Source organism: Kogia breviceps, chromosome X (genome assembly GCF_026419965.1).
Source record: "Kogia breviceps isolate mKogBre1 chromosome X, mKogBre1 haplotype 1, whole genome shotgun sequence".
Taxonomy (NCBI): domain Eukaryota; kingdom Metazoa; phylum Chordata; class Mammalia; order Artiodactyla; family Physeteridae; genus Kogia; species Kogia breviceps.
In genome coordinates, this window is record NC_081330.1 from 108447166 (window position 1) to 108466283 (window position 19118).

Here is a 19118-nt window from a genome sequence, read left to right on the forward strand (position 1 = left end):
AACAATAAAAAACAAAACCACACCTTTGTTGTTTAAGGCCAAGCATGCTTAGGAGTTTTAGGTGGTTTGCCATCTATGGTTTTCTTTCATGCTGATACTCTGAAACAGAACCCAGTTCCAGAAAAGATAGAAGAATTGAGCTCAATGTTCCTTCAGATCTCAGCAGATGACTAACCAGGTTTAATCACTGGCCCAGGGTTAACTAGCATGTAAAAATTTTAAAAGGCAAAGAGGATAACCAATGTTTAAAACTGCCATACTCTGCATAAAGAGTTATGTGTCATAGGGAACTTTAAATCCAATATCTTAAAAAAATGTTTGCAATCCCATCTAAATAAGGAATAATGACTCAGAGACACATGATTTTGTTGGTGGTTTTCTTTGGTATACTAAAGTTCTCTTTTGTATAGTAAAGTATACTGTACTTTATACTATGGTATACTAAGTATACCATAGTCACTCAAAATTAGTGACTCTTGCCTTCCTAGATATTAGTCCCTACTACGAATAATATTTTTATATTAAATCATGAATTGTGCTCTACAGAAAGCTACCGAAATGAAGGTCATATTGCACTAGGCTTGCCGTGTACACCAATCAACTTCAATAGTGAGTGACAAAACCTGGACAAGAAGAGGGGAAAGAGCTGGGCCATCCTAGTTAGGCCAGAACGTTTCACTGGTAACATTAGTGAGATGTGAATATGAACACACTAAATATCAATTGATTCAAGCCTTGCCCCACTCAACATCTGAACCACCTGTGTAGTTTTGTGCTTCTTTATCAATTTGGTCTATGGTGCATTTGTAAACCCAAACCTTCTTTTCAACACTACTTAGAAGACAGCAAGGACTGTAGACCACTAAAAAAGAGTTGGTTTTGGAAGGAAAAGGCTTAGAAAAAGGTGGAGAGTGGGGTGGAGGGAATTCTTTGGAAAACAGTGATGAAGATAATGCTAAGAGGGAGAGAAAACAGTGCCAGAGGGATGGGGAAAACTAAAGGTAGGGGAGAGAAGTCAAAGGCCTGCTTCATTCAGATCCAGGGCCACAAAGCTGCTGCAATCCACCTGTGAGGCCATCATGGTAAATGGCTGCATCATGGCACAGGAACTGGGAAGCAGGGATGCATTTTACCCATATCTCAGACACCACACCAGTGTTCACCTTGCCTATCACAGAACTAACACATGAATTCTAAAACAATATGAAACATCTAAAACAGGCCACCTCTACTCTCATAAGCATACCACTATAAAAGATGTCAGTAAACCAATACACCTTTATTGTGAGGAAGAACAAATAGCCTTTCTCAGTCTTCAACTTCTTCACCTAGCTTATTTCATGTCCACTAACAGGCCCCTGAAATTCTCCTCTCTGTTGCTGTACTGGGGGTGAGTGAGTGGATTGCTTATTGAGGACTCTGAGCCATAAAAATGGCAACACAAAAGGCAATTTAAAAAATGTAGACTGCCCCTCTCATTTGCTTGTCTATAACAAATACTGCTCACCAGTTATATAATTTACTAAGTAAAGAGAGAGAAGAACGAAGAGGAGCAGGATAGGCATTCAGTGACAGAGATTTACAAGAGAGAGGGACAAGGAAAGAAGAAAACATACAAAGAGAGAGAGAGAGGGCGGGGGGAGTAGAAAACCCACAGGCTCTGATATAAAAAAAGACAAAGAAGCTCAAAGACAAAGATATGTAAAAATCTGATTCTGTTTCCATCAATTCCCACCTTGTGTTGTTCTAAGATAAAGCTGCTAAAGATTTAATATTGTGTTGATATTCTCGACTGAAAACCTGCACGGATATATGACACCTTAGTGTTTTCCTAGATGGAATAAAATTGGAGGTAGAATCTACCCTTGTCATTACTTAGTAGCTTCTCTTCCCAGCTAATTACTCTTCTGTCCTCCTTTTCTATGCCCTTTACTTGTCTATCCTCCAAATTCCTATCCCTAGCCTCTGTGCCACAAAGGCAAACATGGTGATTGCCTGGTTTGTCACTATATGCCTAGGGGTCATCACAGAACCTGTCTACAGAAAGGTACCTAAACTTCTGTTGAATCAATTGATTTTACCTTCATTCCTATGGTGAATTCTTCTGCAATAAACCGAGACTACCTAAGTTAGCAACTTTTAAGTCTACATTTTGAACAACCTCTTTACAACAGAGCTACAAATTCTAACTGTCCAGAAATGAGCTTTGATTTCAAGTCCAATATTAACCTTGTCTGATAAAGAAAGCCATTTTTCTCCCACGTTGGTACTCTTTAAATATTACTTAATTTCCTTCTGTTCTCTCAGGCTAAAAATCATGCAGCCCTGTTCTATTTTTGCCTCATCTTCATGCCCTATTCAATTTCCAAACATACCAGCTGCATCTTTCTTCTGAAAGGTCTGGCAAAGTTGTCTCTCCATTCTTACCGCTCTAATCCCATTAGCTGTTAGCAGTCTCAATTAACTCCTTTGTTAGATTTTACTGAAGAGAGTAATCTTGTCCTTTTTAATATAATTACTTACACGTCTGGATATAAATGCTTTCTATTTGTCCTTCCTTCCTGTTTCTACTCCTTTTTCTTTCCTTTCTTGCCTTCTTTTTTACAGTCATTCCATTTTCCCCCTTTATAAGCTTTATTCCCTCTTTTACTGCTTACCCTAGAGATTACAACATGCATCCTTGACAATACTGGGACCACAAGGCACTTTAACCTCATTTACCCCATATTCCTTTCATGTACTACTGTTGCCATGTAGTACTTAAAATTTTAATATATTTTGAATATCACAATACATTATTTCTTTATACAGTCAAAATTCATTTAGATTGACCTACATATTTACCCTTTCTAGGCCTCTGCATTCCTTCCTGCATTGCCAAATTTCTACCTGAAAACATTTTTTTCCTTCTACCAGAAAAACATTATTTAGTTTTTCTTTTACTAGGGGTTTGCTTGTAATGATTCCTATAAGTCTCTGTTTGTCTTTGCCTTTATATTTCACCTTCATTTCTTAAGGATATTTTCGCTAAATGTAGAATTCTAGGTTCATGTTATTGTCTTTTAGCACTTTAAAGATTTCATTCCATTGTACTGTTTCTTTGGGAAATCAGCTGAAAGTTTTAGTGTTGGTCTCTTGAAGGTCATATCCTCTGGCTACTTTAAAATCCTTCTTTTTATCTTCAGGTCTCAGCATATGTTTGTGTACGGCTTTATGTGTATTTATCTTGCCTGGGGAATCATAGTGCTTCTTGAATTTGTGGCGTGATATCTTTCAACAGTTTTGAAAAACTTTTATCATCTATCTCTCTTTCCTTTTCTTTTGGGTTTCCAATTACAAATATGTTGGACCTTCTTACCTTACCCCATTTTTCTCTTAGATTCTTTTCTGTATTTTCTAAACCTTTGTCTCTCTGTGCTTCAGTCTAGATATTTACTTCTGATCTCCCTTCCAGTTCACTAACTCAGCTGTGTCTAATACAATGTAAAACTCATCAACTGAGTTTAATACAGTTCTAGAATTTCGATCTTTAAATTTCCATTTCTTTGCTAAGATTATCACTCATCTCAATGAATTCCTTGAACATGTAGATGATGGTTATTTTAAAGTCTGATAACTCTAATATCAGGATTTCTTATTGGTCTGCTTCTAATGTCAGTTGTTTCTTTTGGTTTTCAGTCGTTCTGTTTTGAATGCCTGATATTTTTCAAATAGAAAACTAAAAATTGTAGAAGAAAAAGGAATGAGTAAATAAGCACATCTCAAAAAGTTTTTCTGGTAAAATATTTACTGAAATCCTTCACTTATGCATAACTTCAACTAACCTAGTTGCATTATTTTAAAATGACAACTCAAAGTCCAAAGCTGCATTTTTACAATTCAAAGTTTAGAGTTTAACAGGAACTTTCTGGTTCCTGTGAGTAGGCCCTTCCTTTCACGAGGGGGAAAACAAAAAGTAAAACCTTAACTAGTATAAGAAGTTGGCTAACATTGGTCTGTGAAAGAATACTCTCCTAGATACTAGCCATTAAAATTGTAATATCCTGCTTATATTCAAAATGGGCTGCTCATGAGAATGAGAACAAAATAAAGCTTTAAAAGAGGTACTTTTGTGTAAGAGAACCTTTGGTTGCAATTCTTTGACCTTTTTTGCATCTTGAATATTTTATCACAGATACAGAAGACATACTAAATGCTTTCTTATAACACAATAACATTAAAGACCTTCATTTTTTATAAAGATTATTTCCAAAGGAATTCACACTACTCTTACAAGGCACCTTGTTAGTATATTTTCTGCTTGAATATCACTTTTTTCCAATCAATACTAAAGTAACTAAGTATATTACTAAAGTAACTATAAAGTAAAAAGAGCTCACTCTATAAATCATCCCATCTCTGACAACTTCTGCCTCTACTGTCCAACCCACAACCTGTTACTTTATTGACAAAAAAATTGTGCTTTGCTATTTGTGACAGAATAATGCCTTTTAGCGACTGTATATTTAGAACAAAACTTTCCTTTTAGCAAGTGACAGTGTCATTCAGTGCTCAACTGTCATGTGCTACTAAGAGTGAGGCTAAAATATACCCATGGCTATTCACATTTAACAAGATGTGATATCTAATGGTGGTATATTTGAGATTGAGCTTTTGAACTCCTGTTGAAATAGCCAAGTTTGTAGCAGAAGGAGCTAAAATTTTGACATTTTATTTTCATAAGCTCAACAGGGTCGATTCAAATTTCTAGATGGGAAGAACAAGTATATAAGTACTTTATGGAAAGGTAGAGAAGGGACTGGGTACATCTGTAATCTTGATTTTTGAGGGGAGGAGGAGGTGAGATCTCTTTCAGGTGTCAGAAACAGCAGGGATTATAAAAAGTTCTGGCAACATTGACTCATTTGTATAATACAAATTATCAGGAAGGGGCAAGCATAGGAAAGAGTTAATTCAAATTGGGAATAACTATCTGAAAATGGTAAATATATAACAACTCATTTCTTAAAGGACTCTTCAGCCCAACCCATGAGATTATGGGGAACATGACTACATGCTTTGTTAGCCAGATGTTTTAGTATGACAACACCTGCAAGTGGAGAAAGGCCTTGAGTTTGACATCCACGCACAACAGCTTACCCACAGCATTGTAGAGAGGCTCTCCAGTTAACTTGTCCCAGACTACAGTGGTTTCCCTCTGGTTACTGACACCAATAGCTTTAAGGAGAAAGTTAAACAGAAAGGTTTAAAAAACAAGCACAAATCTGAGGATAGTTCTCACTTTTTTTAAAAAATTTTTTTACAGGCACAACTAAACATAAAAATTTGAAAAAGAAACATTTGGAACATCTGTGGTGGTACTGAGTTGATTTTCTTTGACTGGCCCAGGAAAAGCGAACCACCAATGTCAACTGCTTCTTTTTCTTTCTACAGACTCCTTCCTGCTTCACTACCAGCACACCATGACATGGACCCAGATCAACAGCCAAATGAAAGACTCGCAGGTTGCCTTATAAATAGGGAATGCGATAACTTCCCAAATTTATGATACCCAATTTATCATGCTGAGGAGACCAACAATAACCTCATTCGTTTATTTACTAACTGCCACAAGAAATTTCCCTCCGTGTGTGTGTGTGCACAACATGCCTGTATTTTGAGAAAATAGTCACAGATAAAATCCTTCATGCTGCTCAAACTCATATTATGCTTAGTTAGAAATTCAGTTTTCTTCATGTATTTTAATAATATGTTACAAGACATAGAGTTTGAGGGACTCCCCTGGTGGCAGAGTGGCTAAGACTCCACGCTCCCAATGCTGGGGATCTGGGTTCGATCCCTGGTCAGGGAACTAGATCCCACATGCATGCCGCAACTAAGACCCAGCGCAACCAACCAACCAACCAAACAAACAAAAGACATAGAGTTTGAATCTGGCATAAGTACAGTATGTGATGGCAATTACATTATACTAACCTATATACAACTCAAGGGCTATAGTTACAGTAAGTTACTATAAGTAAAATACTATTCCATACTATTCCATACCATCTTATTCAATTCGGCTTGATTTGGCTAAATTGGAGGTTCTCAGGCTTGGTTGTACATTAGAATCAACTGCAGAGCTTTTAAAAAATACCGGTGCCGGGGCTTCCCTGGTGGCGCAGTGGTTGGGAGTCCACCTGCCGATGCAGGGGACGCGGGTTCGTGCCCCGGTCCGGGAGGATCCCGCATGCCGCGGAGCGGCTGGGCCCATGAGCCATGGACGCTAGGCCTGTGCTTCCGGGGCCTGTGCTCCACCACGGGAGGGGCCACAACAGTGAGAGGCCTGTGTACGGCAAAAACAAAAAAAACAAAAAACAAAAAACCGGTGCCCAGGTCCTGACCCAAATCTTCTGATTTAACTACTAACCTGGAGTAACATCTGAGCATTGGTATTTTTTCTTAATACTCCCCAGGTGATTCTACTGTGCAGAGTTGCACACACTGGGCTAAAGGATGGAGTTTTTCCACAATTTAAGATTAGGACAGACCTTAAAGTCTATATAATCAACCCACCTTATGTTCAAATCTCTGGAATTGCCTGTTACGTGACCATTCAGACATCACTTCTAGTGACAAGATACTCACTACCTCTCTCCAGGCTAACAAATCTCTACTGTACAGCTTTGCTATTTAAAAAGAATTCGTTTCTTCATCGCTTCCGCCTATAGATCTTTGCTACATTCTTTGGAGATACAACGAATAAGGTGAATCCTTCTTCCACATGTCAGTCTTTCACACTGGAAGCAGCTATTCTGTCCCTCCAGACTTCTCTTCCCCTGTCTAGGCTAAACAGTCCAATTTCCTTCCACTGCCCCACCTCCATAGGGCATGGTTTAAAGTCCCTTCAAGACCTCTCCTAGGAACATGCAACTATCTTTCCAAATTACTCAAGCTGTACACCCAGAATAAGACATACTAGGAATGTTCTGACCAACAGAGAGCTGAAGGGGACCAGCAGCACCCTTGTTCTAAATAATCTTTATCCAACACAAATATACTTACTTTATTTGACACCTTTTCTAGAGGTATAAAGATGCATGAGATTCTACTACCAGGAAACGTAGAGGCATAGGGTAAAAGGAAGAGATTTGGGGGTGTTTTTTAAAAAATAGAAGGCCAAAAAGGAGGTCTGTAGGAATAAAGGAAGAGAAAGGAGAATGTTGGGAGAAAGGGGTCTGGAAATGAATGGGACACGGTCCTGATTGTTGTAGTGACAGGAGGGGATGGGATTAATACACAGGTGGAGGGAGGAGCCTCAGTAGGGCAGAAGGCTATGGCTTCCCTTGTGATGGAGCAAAGGGAGCAAGAGATCCAGACATTAAGTACTGGGACAGGAAGTTGAGGAATTTAGACCCCAGAGCCTCAACTTTCTCTGTGAAGTAGAGCACAAGGTTATCTGTGAAAACAGGGACTGTGAAGCTTGGGTGCTATTCAATAGAGCTCAGGCTCTGACGCCAGACTGCTGGGGTTCAAATTCCAACTCCTCTGCTTTCTAGCAGCATGATCCTGGGTCTCCGTTTTATCTTCTGTAAAATGGAGATGATAAAAGTTCCCATCTTACAGGGTTACAAAAAGGAAAACCTAAGTTAATGCATATTAAAACAGTGCCTGGGACATAGTAACCACTCTATAAATGTCACTTATTGCTGCCATTCATTGTCATCATTGTTACACAGAGACTGGAGTACCAGTTGCAAAGAATGGGACTGAGCTAAGTGGGACACATAAAGGAATTCCCCAGCAGCACTGTGGGCACAGCAGAGGCCAGAGACCTCGGCGGGACCTTGGCAATGGTTGTTAAGGTGGAGTATTGTGAACGTGATATGTGACAACTTTATAGTGAGGGCTCACAATGAATTCATGGTCTACTAAACTCTCCTACTCTTCCCCACTGCATTAATTTCCCATTAACTAGCTGGCTGCTTCCTTAGTTGCAACCCTGGAGTTTCTTTTCTTTCTTTTTTTTTTAAAATAAATTTTATTTATTTATTTATTTATTTTTGACTGCGTTGGGTCTTTGCTGCTGCCCGCGGGCTTTGTCTACTTGCGGCGAGCGGGGGCTACTCTTCGTGGCGGTGTGCAGGCTTCTCACTGCGGTGGCTTCTCTTGTTGCGGACCACGGGCTCTAGGCGCACGGGCTTCAGTAGTTGTGGCACTTCGGGCTCAGTAGCTATGGCACACGGGCTTAGTTGTTCCGCGGCATGTGGGATCTTCCCGGACCAGGGCTTGAACCCGTGTCCCCTGCATTGGCAGGCGGATTCTCAACCACTGTGCCACCAGGGAAGTCCCAATCCTGGAGTTTCCATTCTATGCCCTTCATGCTACCTTTCTTTATTGGCTCATTCTAACTGGTATTCAGAACATTATCTAGAGCTATTTCGATCTGATTCATTAGTCACAGGTTTCAACTCTAACCACTTCTTCTTTCCCCTCTATCTTAATTTGGTTCCTTCGTGCCAAGCAAAATTGTTTTTCTTGAAGACAATCAAAGTCCAGTGAACCAGCTTCTCAGGAGTCTCTTCCAGCCACAGACAAGTCTAGTACCGGTTTCTCCCGACACAGGCCTTATGCATTGCCTCTGAACTTTTAATTGTGCTAATTTCTTGGCATTTTTACCCTAAAATCTTCTATGTTTTCCTATGTTTCTTAAAGAAAACTTTTCTGACTGATGATCCCAGCACATGTGCTTCTCTTAATAGTTCCCAATTTTAATTCCTTCTTTTTCAGGTTTAGGTTTTATAATCCTCCACCCTAGTTCACCTACCATAAGAGCAAATGAATGTGACATGCAAGTCTTTTAGCTACAGATGCTAAAATCACTGGACAATATAAAACCTAACACATTACTCTCGTATCTAGCAGGTCCATGCTTCATCCATACATTCTTTTCCAGGGGATTTTTTTTCCTCAAAACTGAGCGTCACTAGTACAATTAACTAGTTAAATGCTATATTCAAAATCTGGTTAAATTTTGCTTAACATTGCCTGTGAAAAGTTAATCGCAGTTAAGAAAATATACTTAGAAAAAAGTCTTTGGAAATACTCCAGAATGTTATCATTGTTGTCTTGGTAGAATTATAGATGACATGCACCCTTATTTAAAAATAAAATTATAATTTCTAATTGGAACACATTTCTGGAGAAAACAACAACAACCACCCAATAAACGCACATAGCAAAACAATATGAGCCCCAGAGGAAGGCTCTGGGACTACTAAAAGCGCCACTGAGAAGAGGTAGAAAGCTTCCATGTCTGGCAGACGTGTGCTTGTGGCAAGTTATACCACTTGCAAGGGAGATGTGGCCATTGCTGGGAAGCCCTTTAGGACAAAGAGTGCCTTTCTGAGAGGCCGAGTCTCAGAGGCGAAGGAAAGGTGGGTAGATGTGTTGGCTAGGGCGAGGCAGTGGATGTGCGGGCTTCCCTGTCCTCTAAGGGTGTGAGAACTACTATCTAACCTAATCGCTGAGGACTTGATGCTCTCAACTTTGTAACAGTGTATGTTGTATTTTGCTTGTATCTCATGAGGGAGGATGAATGAGACTATCTGGTATTTAACTCTTTTAGTTTGTATTTCCTTCAGTCCAGTGACAGGCAAACAGAGTGGCCCAGCTCTCTAAGCCAAGATGGAAAGAAGCAGCCTATTTACTTGTCCTGGGCTCACATGAGCTGTTAAACTGGAAAGTGAACTTTAATTTTGGAGACATTGCTCATAGGGACCTGAAATCAACAAACTATGGCAGATGAGGACAACTAAAACCAATGAAACTGGAGTTTGCCAAAGAAATACAACCAGCTATGATGAACTCAATGATTATCAGGTAAGATGATAAATGAATCACGCTTTAGCTGGAAAAAACTCATTTCTTTGCCACTTTGGAAAGAAAAAAGTCAAGTGGTTTTTGAGGTTATTATCAGTGTGGCTCAGGAAAGAGAGCACTGGACCAGGAGACGGGGCAGTTGTGCTTTCATGTTATACCACCGCTAAATAGCTACACGACCTGCAAAGGGTCCCTGTTCTCTCATTTGCAGCTAGGTCTGAGTGATGGAAGATCCTTTACAGCATTAGGGTTCTGTGACCTAGAGCTCTATATAGGCAAGCAAAAGCTTGGCCCTTGACAGCGCCAATTCAATAAATTATCTGGGAAAAAAAGTTTTTAACACAACTGGCCTGGTATGGAGGGGCTTGTGGAACATTCTCTTCCTTGGCCATAGGCTGGCAGTTGTTGAGAAGGAAGTGCTGGGTCACTTTGGTTCGGGTATGGCTTTCACACTGGCCGGACACAGAGGAGCGCAGAGCAGAGAGCTGTGTGCTCAGTATTCTTACAGACAGTGCAAGTGGCAGACAAGTGACCTGGACTGGAGTTATGTGTCATCTTCACAAGCACCACAAAAACAAGAGAAAAAAGAATGCCCCCTGAGTGGGTCCAGAAGGCCAACATGCCACAGCCTACCTTACCTGAAAGGGAGGTGGAATGAGGTCAAAATCATGGCCAGTGGCTCTGGAACATCCTGAACATGGCATTCCGCCACCTAGATTATTTACATCACCGGTAATGGATATTTCAACAACAAAGTATGCTACTGAATGCCTCTCACATGTGTACACCATTTAGACCATGAAAGCTGTGAGGACAGTTCAAGGAAACTGACCAACAATCACTTTGACACAGGACTCATCTAAAACTTGGTGAATGCACCTCTAAGTTTGAAGTACTCCACTTAGACGTAGGGATAAAATGAAGGTAGGATATTAAAAAACTGTTAACAAAATCTCAAATCGTACATAGGTATTTCTCTTAAAAATCTGCAGTAACAGAAACATCACTGTTACAATTTTCCATTAATCTGTGATTGGATTAACATGTTCCCCCCACTGGACAGCGGCACGACCCTATTTGTGCTCCACTGTTTCCCTAGCACACCTAGCACATCGTAGGCACTCTGAGTTTGCTGAATGACTGGTTTTGATTATACTTAGCCTTTTTAAAGTGAGTTTTATTTATACAAATAAGGGAAAGTCTGAAAAAAAATCAATGTTTCAACTTAGGAGTGCTGGTAAATTTCAGAGCCAAGATGACATGAATTAAGGAACCACCACCACCAACTGATGGTTCCCCCTATCTAGAGCCAAACTACCTAAGAAAGAAAAAAAAAAAGTAGCCCTTGAATGGTGAACTTGAAAAATTTAAACTCTAAGGAGATGGCAATTACCGCATCATGCTTCCACCCTTTACACTAGTAGCATATCAATTTTAGATGACTGGGTTATTTTTTTCCTCCCTTCTGAATGATGCAAAGCCAAACTCAGGGAGATATTCCATTAAAACTACTAGGAATTAAAGGGAGATACCTGTAATAACCTAACACTCTCAGACAATTATTTAAGGGAGATTTCAAAAGTGAAGTGCTTTGATTTCAAACAACCTCCCCCCTCCCCAAGATGTTCCTTATTCTAGCCTTTCTCTCCTCAGTAAAGGGCATCCCTATCCATCCAGGAGCTCCAGCAAAAACCCCAAGCCTCATCTGTGACCCATCTCTTCCCCCCACCCCACTACTCTCTCTGCTACCCTGACATCCAATCCATCAGCAAGTTCTGACCCTCTCTCCCCACCTCCACTGCTACCACTGTCAATCAAGTCATCGTCTTCTCTCTCAGGACTTCCACGGCAGCCTCCACACTGGTCTCCTTGTGTCCACACTTATGCCTTGACTGTTCACTCTCCACACTGTTCCATACAGCAGTCAGGAAGTTGGTTTTAAACTGCAAGTCAGATCCTGTCCTCCCCTATGGCCTTGCTTAAAGTCTTCTCATGGCTCCCTGTGATACTAAGAATAACATCCAAACTCCTAACTGTGGCCGACAAGGCCCCATCCATTTCTCAGATTTCAGTTCCTTCTGAAACCCCTTACCTCCCCAACCTCCCCTGTCACCCTTCTTCCACTGTACTTTTAACATGCTGGCCTCCTTTCTGATCCAGGAATGGGCCAAAATTATTCCCACCTCAGGCCCTTCGCATGTGCTGCTTTCTTTTCCTCAAACATTTTCCCCCCAGATATTTGCATGGCTGGCCCCTTTTGGCCTTTGACACTACAGCAAAAGTGTCACCTCCTCAGAGAGGACTTCTCTGGCCTTCCAATCTAAAGGAGGCCTCTCTATGCACACTCTAGCATATCACTGGGTTTTACTTTCTGTATGGAACTTACCTGCATCTGAAAGTAGCTGGTACTTATCTGCTCTTACTGTTGGTCTCACCCCCACCAAAATAAAAGCTTCATGAGAACAGGGATCTAATCTTCCTGTTTACTGTTGTATCCTGAGTTCTCAAAGAAATGCTTCCCCCTGCATGGGCACTCAAGTAGGTGCTGAATGAATGAATTTAATTGAGATAATCATATATAGAGTAAAATATTAAAAATACCTTTTATGTTGGAAATATCAATATTGAGCTGTCCAAGTTTCTCACACGTTTTCTCTATACACTCATAGACAGAATGCAGAATTTCCTTAGGGTCCTGCTCCACCCATCTTCAAACAAAAGAATGTATTTGGTTAGTCCACAAGAGAGCAAGACAGATACAATTTATTTCTCTAGAGATGTTCACTTATGAGGGAGTGACTGCACAAATCGAAGAAAATCAGATAAGCAAAGCATATCCAATATTCTAAAGAAATGATTTAAAGAAGAGCCTATTTACTTTACATTTTTATTATTCTTCATATAGTAATTAATCATTTGAAAGGAGGTAAGTAATACCAGGCCACAAATAGCAAATATTCTACCTATTTTAAAATTATTTTTCAAATCCAATAAGAAACTGGTTCCCCAGTTCTTTATATTCTGTGGGTGTGATGAATTCTGATATACTATCTTTATGTTTCACTAGTCATTAGTCATTTTTAAACAGACTAGATATAGATATTATTCTTTTGATACATTGATTTCCTAATTTACTTACTTATATATTTGTGTATTTATTTACTTATGAAGCAAAACAAATTCTAAGAAGTCAAATAAGTATACTAATCTCTTTTGTCATTTTATTTCCTAAAATGTTTTGTTAGAATTTAGGGAAAAAATTTACATTACTTCCAATAACTATTTCATGTTGACAAGTGATTGGTCCCAGTTTTCAGACCCAATCCCAGTGCAATTGTGGTTAAGGTACAAGGACCTCAGAAGGATGAATGGCTCATAATAAATGAAAAGGAAGAATACCTGGGAGAAACAAATGGCATACTTTTTCTACACAATAGTAGAAATGACACAAGTTAAAAGAATCCTACGCTAGAATTTGGAAGTAGCAAGGGAATTCCAAATGCCTTTCTTCTCTGCCTTCCTCAGGTCTGCCTGACTTTCCTGAGCTTTGAGTTCTATTTCTAAATTCTCTTTTTCCAAAACCCAATCTCCTTCCACATATTTCTAATTTTTGTCCCTCCAAGTCTAGCTATTCTCTCTCTAAATTGCACTGGGATCAGGCCTGTGGACAGTCATTCTAATGCTGCTAACATATCAATAGCTTTTATTATTAAACAAGGGAATTCTCTAAAACACAGGGGAAAATTTTTAACGGAAAATTTGGTAAGACACTGTTTTCCCTCTCTTTCTTAAATTGAAGTAGATTTTATGATGAAACAAACAGATTGAAAGCGCACAATTTGTTGAGCTTTAACAAATGTATATACCAATCTAACCAACACCCCAGTCAAGATATAGAATATTTCCATTGCTCCAGAAAAGTTCTTTCATGCCTCTTTCAAGTCAATCACACACTCCACAGGCAACTCCTTTTCGGATTTCCATCATCCTAATTAGTTTAGTCCCTTCTTGAATTTCAGATAGAGCCATGCAGGATGTATTCTTTTGTGGCCAGCTTTTTTCACTCTCCAGGATATCAAAGAGATTCAACCATGTCATTGCATGTATCAGGTCACTTTTGAAAAACTGTCAGACAGTATTTCAATGCTATCATTCTACTGATGGCAGACATTTGAGGGGTTTCCAGTTTGGGCTAGTATGAACAAAGTTACTATAAACATTCATGTACATAAGTCTTTCTATAGGCATATGTTTTCATTTCTCTTGGATAAATTCCTAAGAGTGGAGTGTTGCAGATGTATGGTTCATTTTATAAGAAACTGTCACGCAGTTTTTCAAAGTGGTTGTATTATAAATATCAAATTTTAAATAAAATACTGTATAATATATGTATATGTGCTATATAATACATATATATAAGTAGTAATATCACAATTACTATATATGAACATTATTCCCCCAAAGGATGGTTTTAGTATTAGATGATAAGATATATGAATGTTTTTTTAAAAACATATCTTTATTTAAGGAAAAAACCCTTACGTGCAAATCAGCAAAGCGGCAGTTTGGCAATGATGGAGACACAGAACTAAATGATTTCAACGTCAACGTGGAATTTCTGATATCTAATACTCCTTTGCTTTATTACTTTATTATCGCTTCCGTTTGTCACTGAATTCCTAAGCCATCAATCATCCACATGTTTTTGCTGAGCTACCAAGTTACTGCTTCTTTTTTTGACTAATACCTATCCCTCACGTCTTCTCAGGAGGGTGTTTTGGTTAAGTTTACTTTACAAAAGCACAGGGCAGGTGGGGTGAGATGGACTAATACACATGATGTACCTTAACATGTTAAATTAGGAAACATACCCTTCTCTTGGAAACTCTTGTTTTATTTCCACTTGATGATGACTAAGTAGTTCGGCTGTTTTTGAATTGAAAACCTGAAAAATATATTGCAATATTAGGGTAAGAATGCAGGTAGAGAGCAAAGATGTTTAAAAGTTATTCAGCAACTGAAGTTCTTATTCACTGATCGAAAAATCATTTCAGATGAAATGCCTTACAAGATAGTCTACTTTCTCTTCAGATAGAATCATGTAAGTTACAAGGTAGCTTAAGAAATAATAACTTCTCTTTAGATAAATGAAAATCTCTCAAAGATAAAGCTCAAGAGGCAATTCCTCATTCTTGAAAACAAGTGGTTCCAGGTGTAGGAAATTTAATACATCAACCAATTAATAGTAATGGATTTCTTTTGGAGAATAGGAAAACCAAAAATAAAAGAGAGCTGGCCAAATGCTGAGAGTGATAGTACAAGGTTCCATTCTGCATCCACCTTGGATGTGGAGACAGGAGTCAATAGATGCCCAGGCAGGAAAGTATACTGTGTAAATTCCTTTGAAGGGAAGTGTAACAATGCATCTAGCTCTTAGGAGAGGTAAGTAGAGCCATATCAGCAGGAGGAGAAGACTACCGTGGCATCAGGCTGAGTGCTCTCTGTGACATGCTTGTCATGAACTGCTGACCCTTGATGATAAATCATTAAAACCAATGAATGAAAGCTACCAAAGAAGAAGTGCAGTACAAGCCTCCACAAATTTAAAACCACTAAAACAACACTTCTTAAAAACTTACCAACCTTTTTGCAAATATATTTGTTTCTCACCTGGGTGTACCTATATTTGAGTATCAAATTACTTAGTCTTTCAGAGTAAGGATTCATATTTTAATTAAAACTAACTTCCAAAATCACTATAATTGCAGCAGTAAAGTCACATCCAATTAAGAAAGCGTTTCCAGGCCTAGGTTTCCTATGGGAGAAAAGTGCTTGCTGAATGCAGACTAAGAAAGAAAGCAATAAGGGAAAACACAAAGTGGGTCGGGTTGCTGCTCCCCTCCCTCCCCACCAACACACATCATTTTGCCGGGAGGAAGTAATAAACATAATGAAAGCAAGAAGGCAAATTCTCAAGTCCTTTGAGGAGATAAAATATCTTACAGGGCAAAGGTTAACTTGATACATCACAAATAAAAGGCACTTGGCTGAAGCCCATGTAATAGCCCAGTAATTTACAACTTAGCATTGGGTAGGTCTCTAGGATGTCCACTCCAATTGTCCCATTTTATTTGCTGAACCATCTCTAGGGCCTAGAATAGTGCCTGGCATAGGGTTTGAGAATCAATAAATATTTGTTGAATATCTAAAAAACTGTGGTCTATCAGGTACTTATTAGGAAAAAATTATTAAATAAAATGGAAAATGGGGACTTCTCTGGTGGTGCAGTGGTTAAGAATCCACCTGCCAATGCAGGGGACACGGGTTCGAGCCCTGGTCCGGGAAGATCCCACATGCCGCGGAGCAACTAAGCCCGTGCGCCACAACGACTGAGCCTGCGCTCTAGAGCCTGCGAGCCATCACTGAGCCCGCGTGCCACAACTACTGAAGCCTGTGCACCTAGAGCCCATGAGCCACAACTACTGAAGCTTGCACACCTAGAGCCCGTGCTCCACAACAAGAGAAGCCACTGCGATGAGAAGCCCGTGCACCGCAATGAAGAGTAGCCCCCACTTGCTGCAACTAGAGAAAGCCCACACACAGCAACAAAGACCCAATGAAGCCCCCAAAACACAAAAAAACAGGTGAAATTAATTTTAATAACATTTTATTTAAACCAATATATCTACAATTGTTTCAACAGGTGAACAATATAAAATTAATTACATCTATCACTCTTTTAGTACTAAGTCTTTGAGATCTGGTATAGATTTTATACTTATGGTCCACCTCAATTCAGACTAACCACATTTAAAGTGATCAATAGGGGGCTTCCCTGGTGGCGCAGTGGTTGAGAATCCGCCTGCCGATGCAGGAGACACGAGTTCGTGCCCTGGTCCGGGAAGATCCCACATGCCGCGGAGCAACTAAGCCCGTGAGCCATGGCCGCTAGGCCTGCGTGTCCGGAGCCTGTGCTCCGCAACGGGAGAGGCCACAACAGTGAGAGGCCCGCATACCGCAAAAAAAAAAAAAAAAAAAAAAAGTGATCAATAGCCGCCTGCAGCTAGTGGCTGTCATATTGGACAGTGAAGTTGTGGAGTACTGCTTTTCTCATATATCTAGGTTCATGTGAGGAACTGTAATGAAGCCTCCTGATTATCCATTTGTCTGCAGATGGACAAGTATACAAAGCAGGCTAATGACGTTTCCATAAGACTCTATGGCTGGAGAGTATGAGAGACACTCCATATGAGAACACATGGCCGAGTAGCCAGGGCGCTAGTCTGTTCTTTTCAAGTAGATTTCAAAAGCCCTTGTCTATGAAAGATGGCAGTGGCTATAGAGTTTGCTTTATACAAGGTCTAGCATGGTGATTTGTCTAAAAATCATTAGATGGCAAGGGAGAAACACCCCAGAATTACAAATGCTCCTCATCTTTTTCTCCCTTTTCAAGTTTGAAATTCACCTAATTTAAAAATTAGTTAAAACTTCAGAGGCACAACGGCACAGAACAGAAAACTCTGTTTAAGAAAACTAATTTAAAGAAATACTTTAAGACACAAGAGTCTATGGGATCTAGAAGAGATCCTAGAGTTCCTCTGGGCCAGTGTTTTCAAAGTGTGCTGCCCTTATCTCTAGGACCCTTCGCAAGCTGAGAGGGAAGGACAGGGAGCTCTGCTGAGCCTCTGGACCATGCCCTCCCTTAGATTTCACATTTTATTGGCTTCAGCTTCCAGAAGAGAGCTTAACAATGGAGTTCCAAGGCAAAAAACAAAATGACAACACACACTCAAACCCGTGGCCCTAATGGAATGCTCTTGGATAATACTGACAAAACAGGGCTAAACTCTAGGTTTTCTAAATACCAATGCAGAGCTTTTCCAGTACAAAATCAGACCGATACTAATTAGGACTTTTTCATTCTTTAAGTGGCAGTGAATACAAAGGAGTTTTCTAACACAGGGCTGCCTAAGCTACAACGAGGAGGTAGGACATCCAACCCAGACTGGTGAGGCCAGAGAAGGGATCTCAGAAGAGGTAACTTCCAGGCTAAGACTTAAGGTTGAATACAAGGGAGTCCAAGTGGGACTGGGAATGGTGGGGAAGCTAGGCTGAGGCAGGGAGAGCAGCTGCAGATGTGTCTGCAGTGATCCAGGTAAGACATCTGGAGGGCTCCACTTGGAGGCCAGCAACAGTGGGGACTGAACGAAGTGCATTGCTGAGAGAGATTCAGTTTAGGAGGTATAAGCAAATAGATGCGTCAAGGGCTTGGATGGGGAGGAGTGACGAAAAAGGAGGAATGCTCAAGGATGACAGGTTACAGGTTACAAGTTAGAGTAGGCAGTGTTTACAAGACAAGGGTAGGGTAAGAAGAAGTAGTAAGGGTACAGAAGGGGGTAAGGAGATTACAAATTTCATTTTAGATAACGTGTGTTTGAGGTGTAACTTGGCACAGAAGTGGAGACACCCAGTAGTCAATTGCTTATGTTTTAGGTCATAAGCTTAAAGAAAGAGATCCATTAAGGGTGCAAACTTGGAACTAGTAGATAAATAAGTCCTGGAGAGCTAATGCACAGCAGAGTGATTACAGTCAATGGTAATGTATCATAAACTTCAAAGTTGCTAAGGGATTAGATCTTAATTATTTCTACCACAAAAAATAAATGATAATTACGTGACATGGTAGAGCTATGTGGATAACGCTACGGTGGTAACTGTATTGCAATATACAAATGTATCAAACAACATGGTGGACACCTTAAACTTATACCACGTTATATATCAACTATATGTCAATTTAAAAAAAAGAGATCCAGCCTTAGAATTTCATGTGGGCCGGAAAAGGCAGTTGAGAACGTTATGCTTGGTGTAACATGGAGGCAAAGAGCATGGGCCTGGGAGAGCTGGGGCTGGGGATCAAGCCCAGCCCTGCCCATGTCAACTGTTTGACTGTAACTTCTCTAAGCCTGGACTTTTCCATCTGTAAAAGGATTAAATAAAATCATGTATGCTAATATTGTCAGGAACCAAGATTTTTCAGTGTGAGAGGGAATAAATATAAAATGAAAGAAGTTAAGTGAACTGTAAAGTTAATTAGAACTGGAAATATCAATATGAACTGAGCCTTTTAAAATCTGTCCCCTGAAAGAGCCTAGAAACAGTGACATCTCTATGACAATGACCAACACTAGAACTCAGAGATTCATCTCTAAATATGGTTAATCACTAAAGGAAAACTTGGAGAAATATTTGGA

General features: G+C 39.8%; 1 protein-coding gene across 7 annotated transcripts in view; it reads right to left on the reverse strand.

Moving 5' to 3' along the window:
* Nucleotides 1-19118, reverse strand: part of GK (glycerol kinase) — a 67466-nt gene that overhangs the window by 41173 nt on the left and 7175 nt on the right. For all 7 annotated transcript variants that reach the window (XM_059051515.2, XM_067023973.1, XM_059051519.2 and 4 more), the window contains exons 2-4: nucleotides 14736-14809; nucleotides 12466-12572; nucleotides 5140-5217 (exon numbers count right to left, since the gene is read on the reverse strand). In XM_059051515.2, the coding sequence (XP_058907498.1) occupies nucleotides 5140-5217; nucleotides 12466-12572; nucleotides 14736-14809 (259 nt within the window). The remainder of the gene's footprint in view (nucleotides 1-5139; nucleotides 5218-12465; nucleotides 12573-14735; nucleotides 14810-19118) is intronic.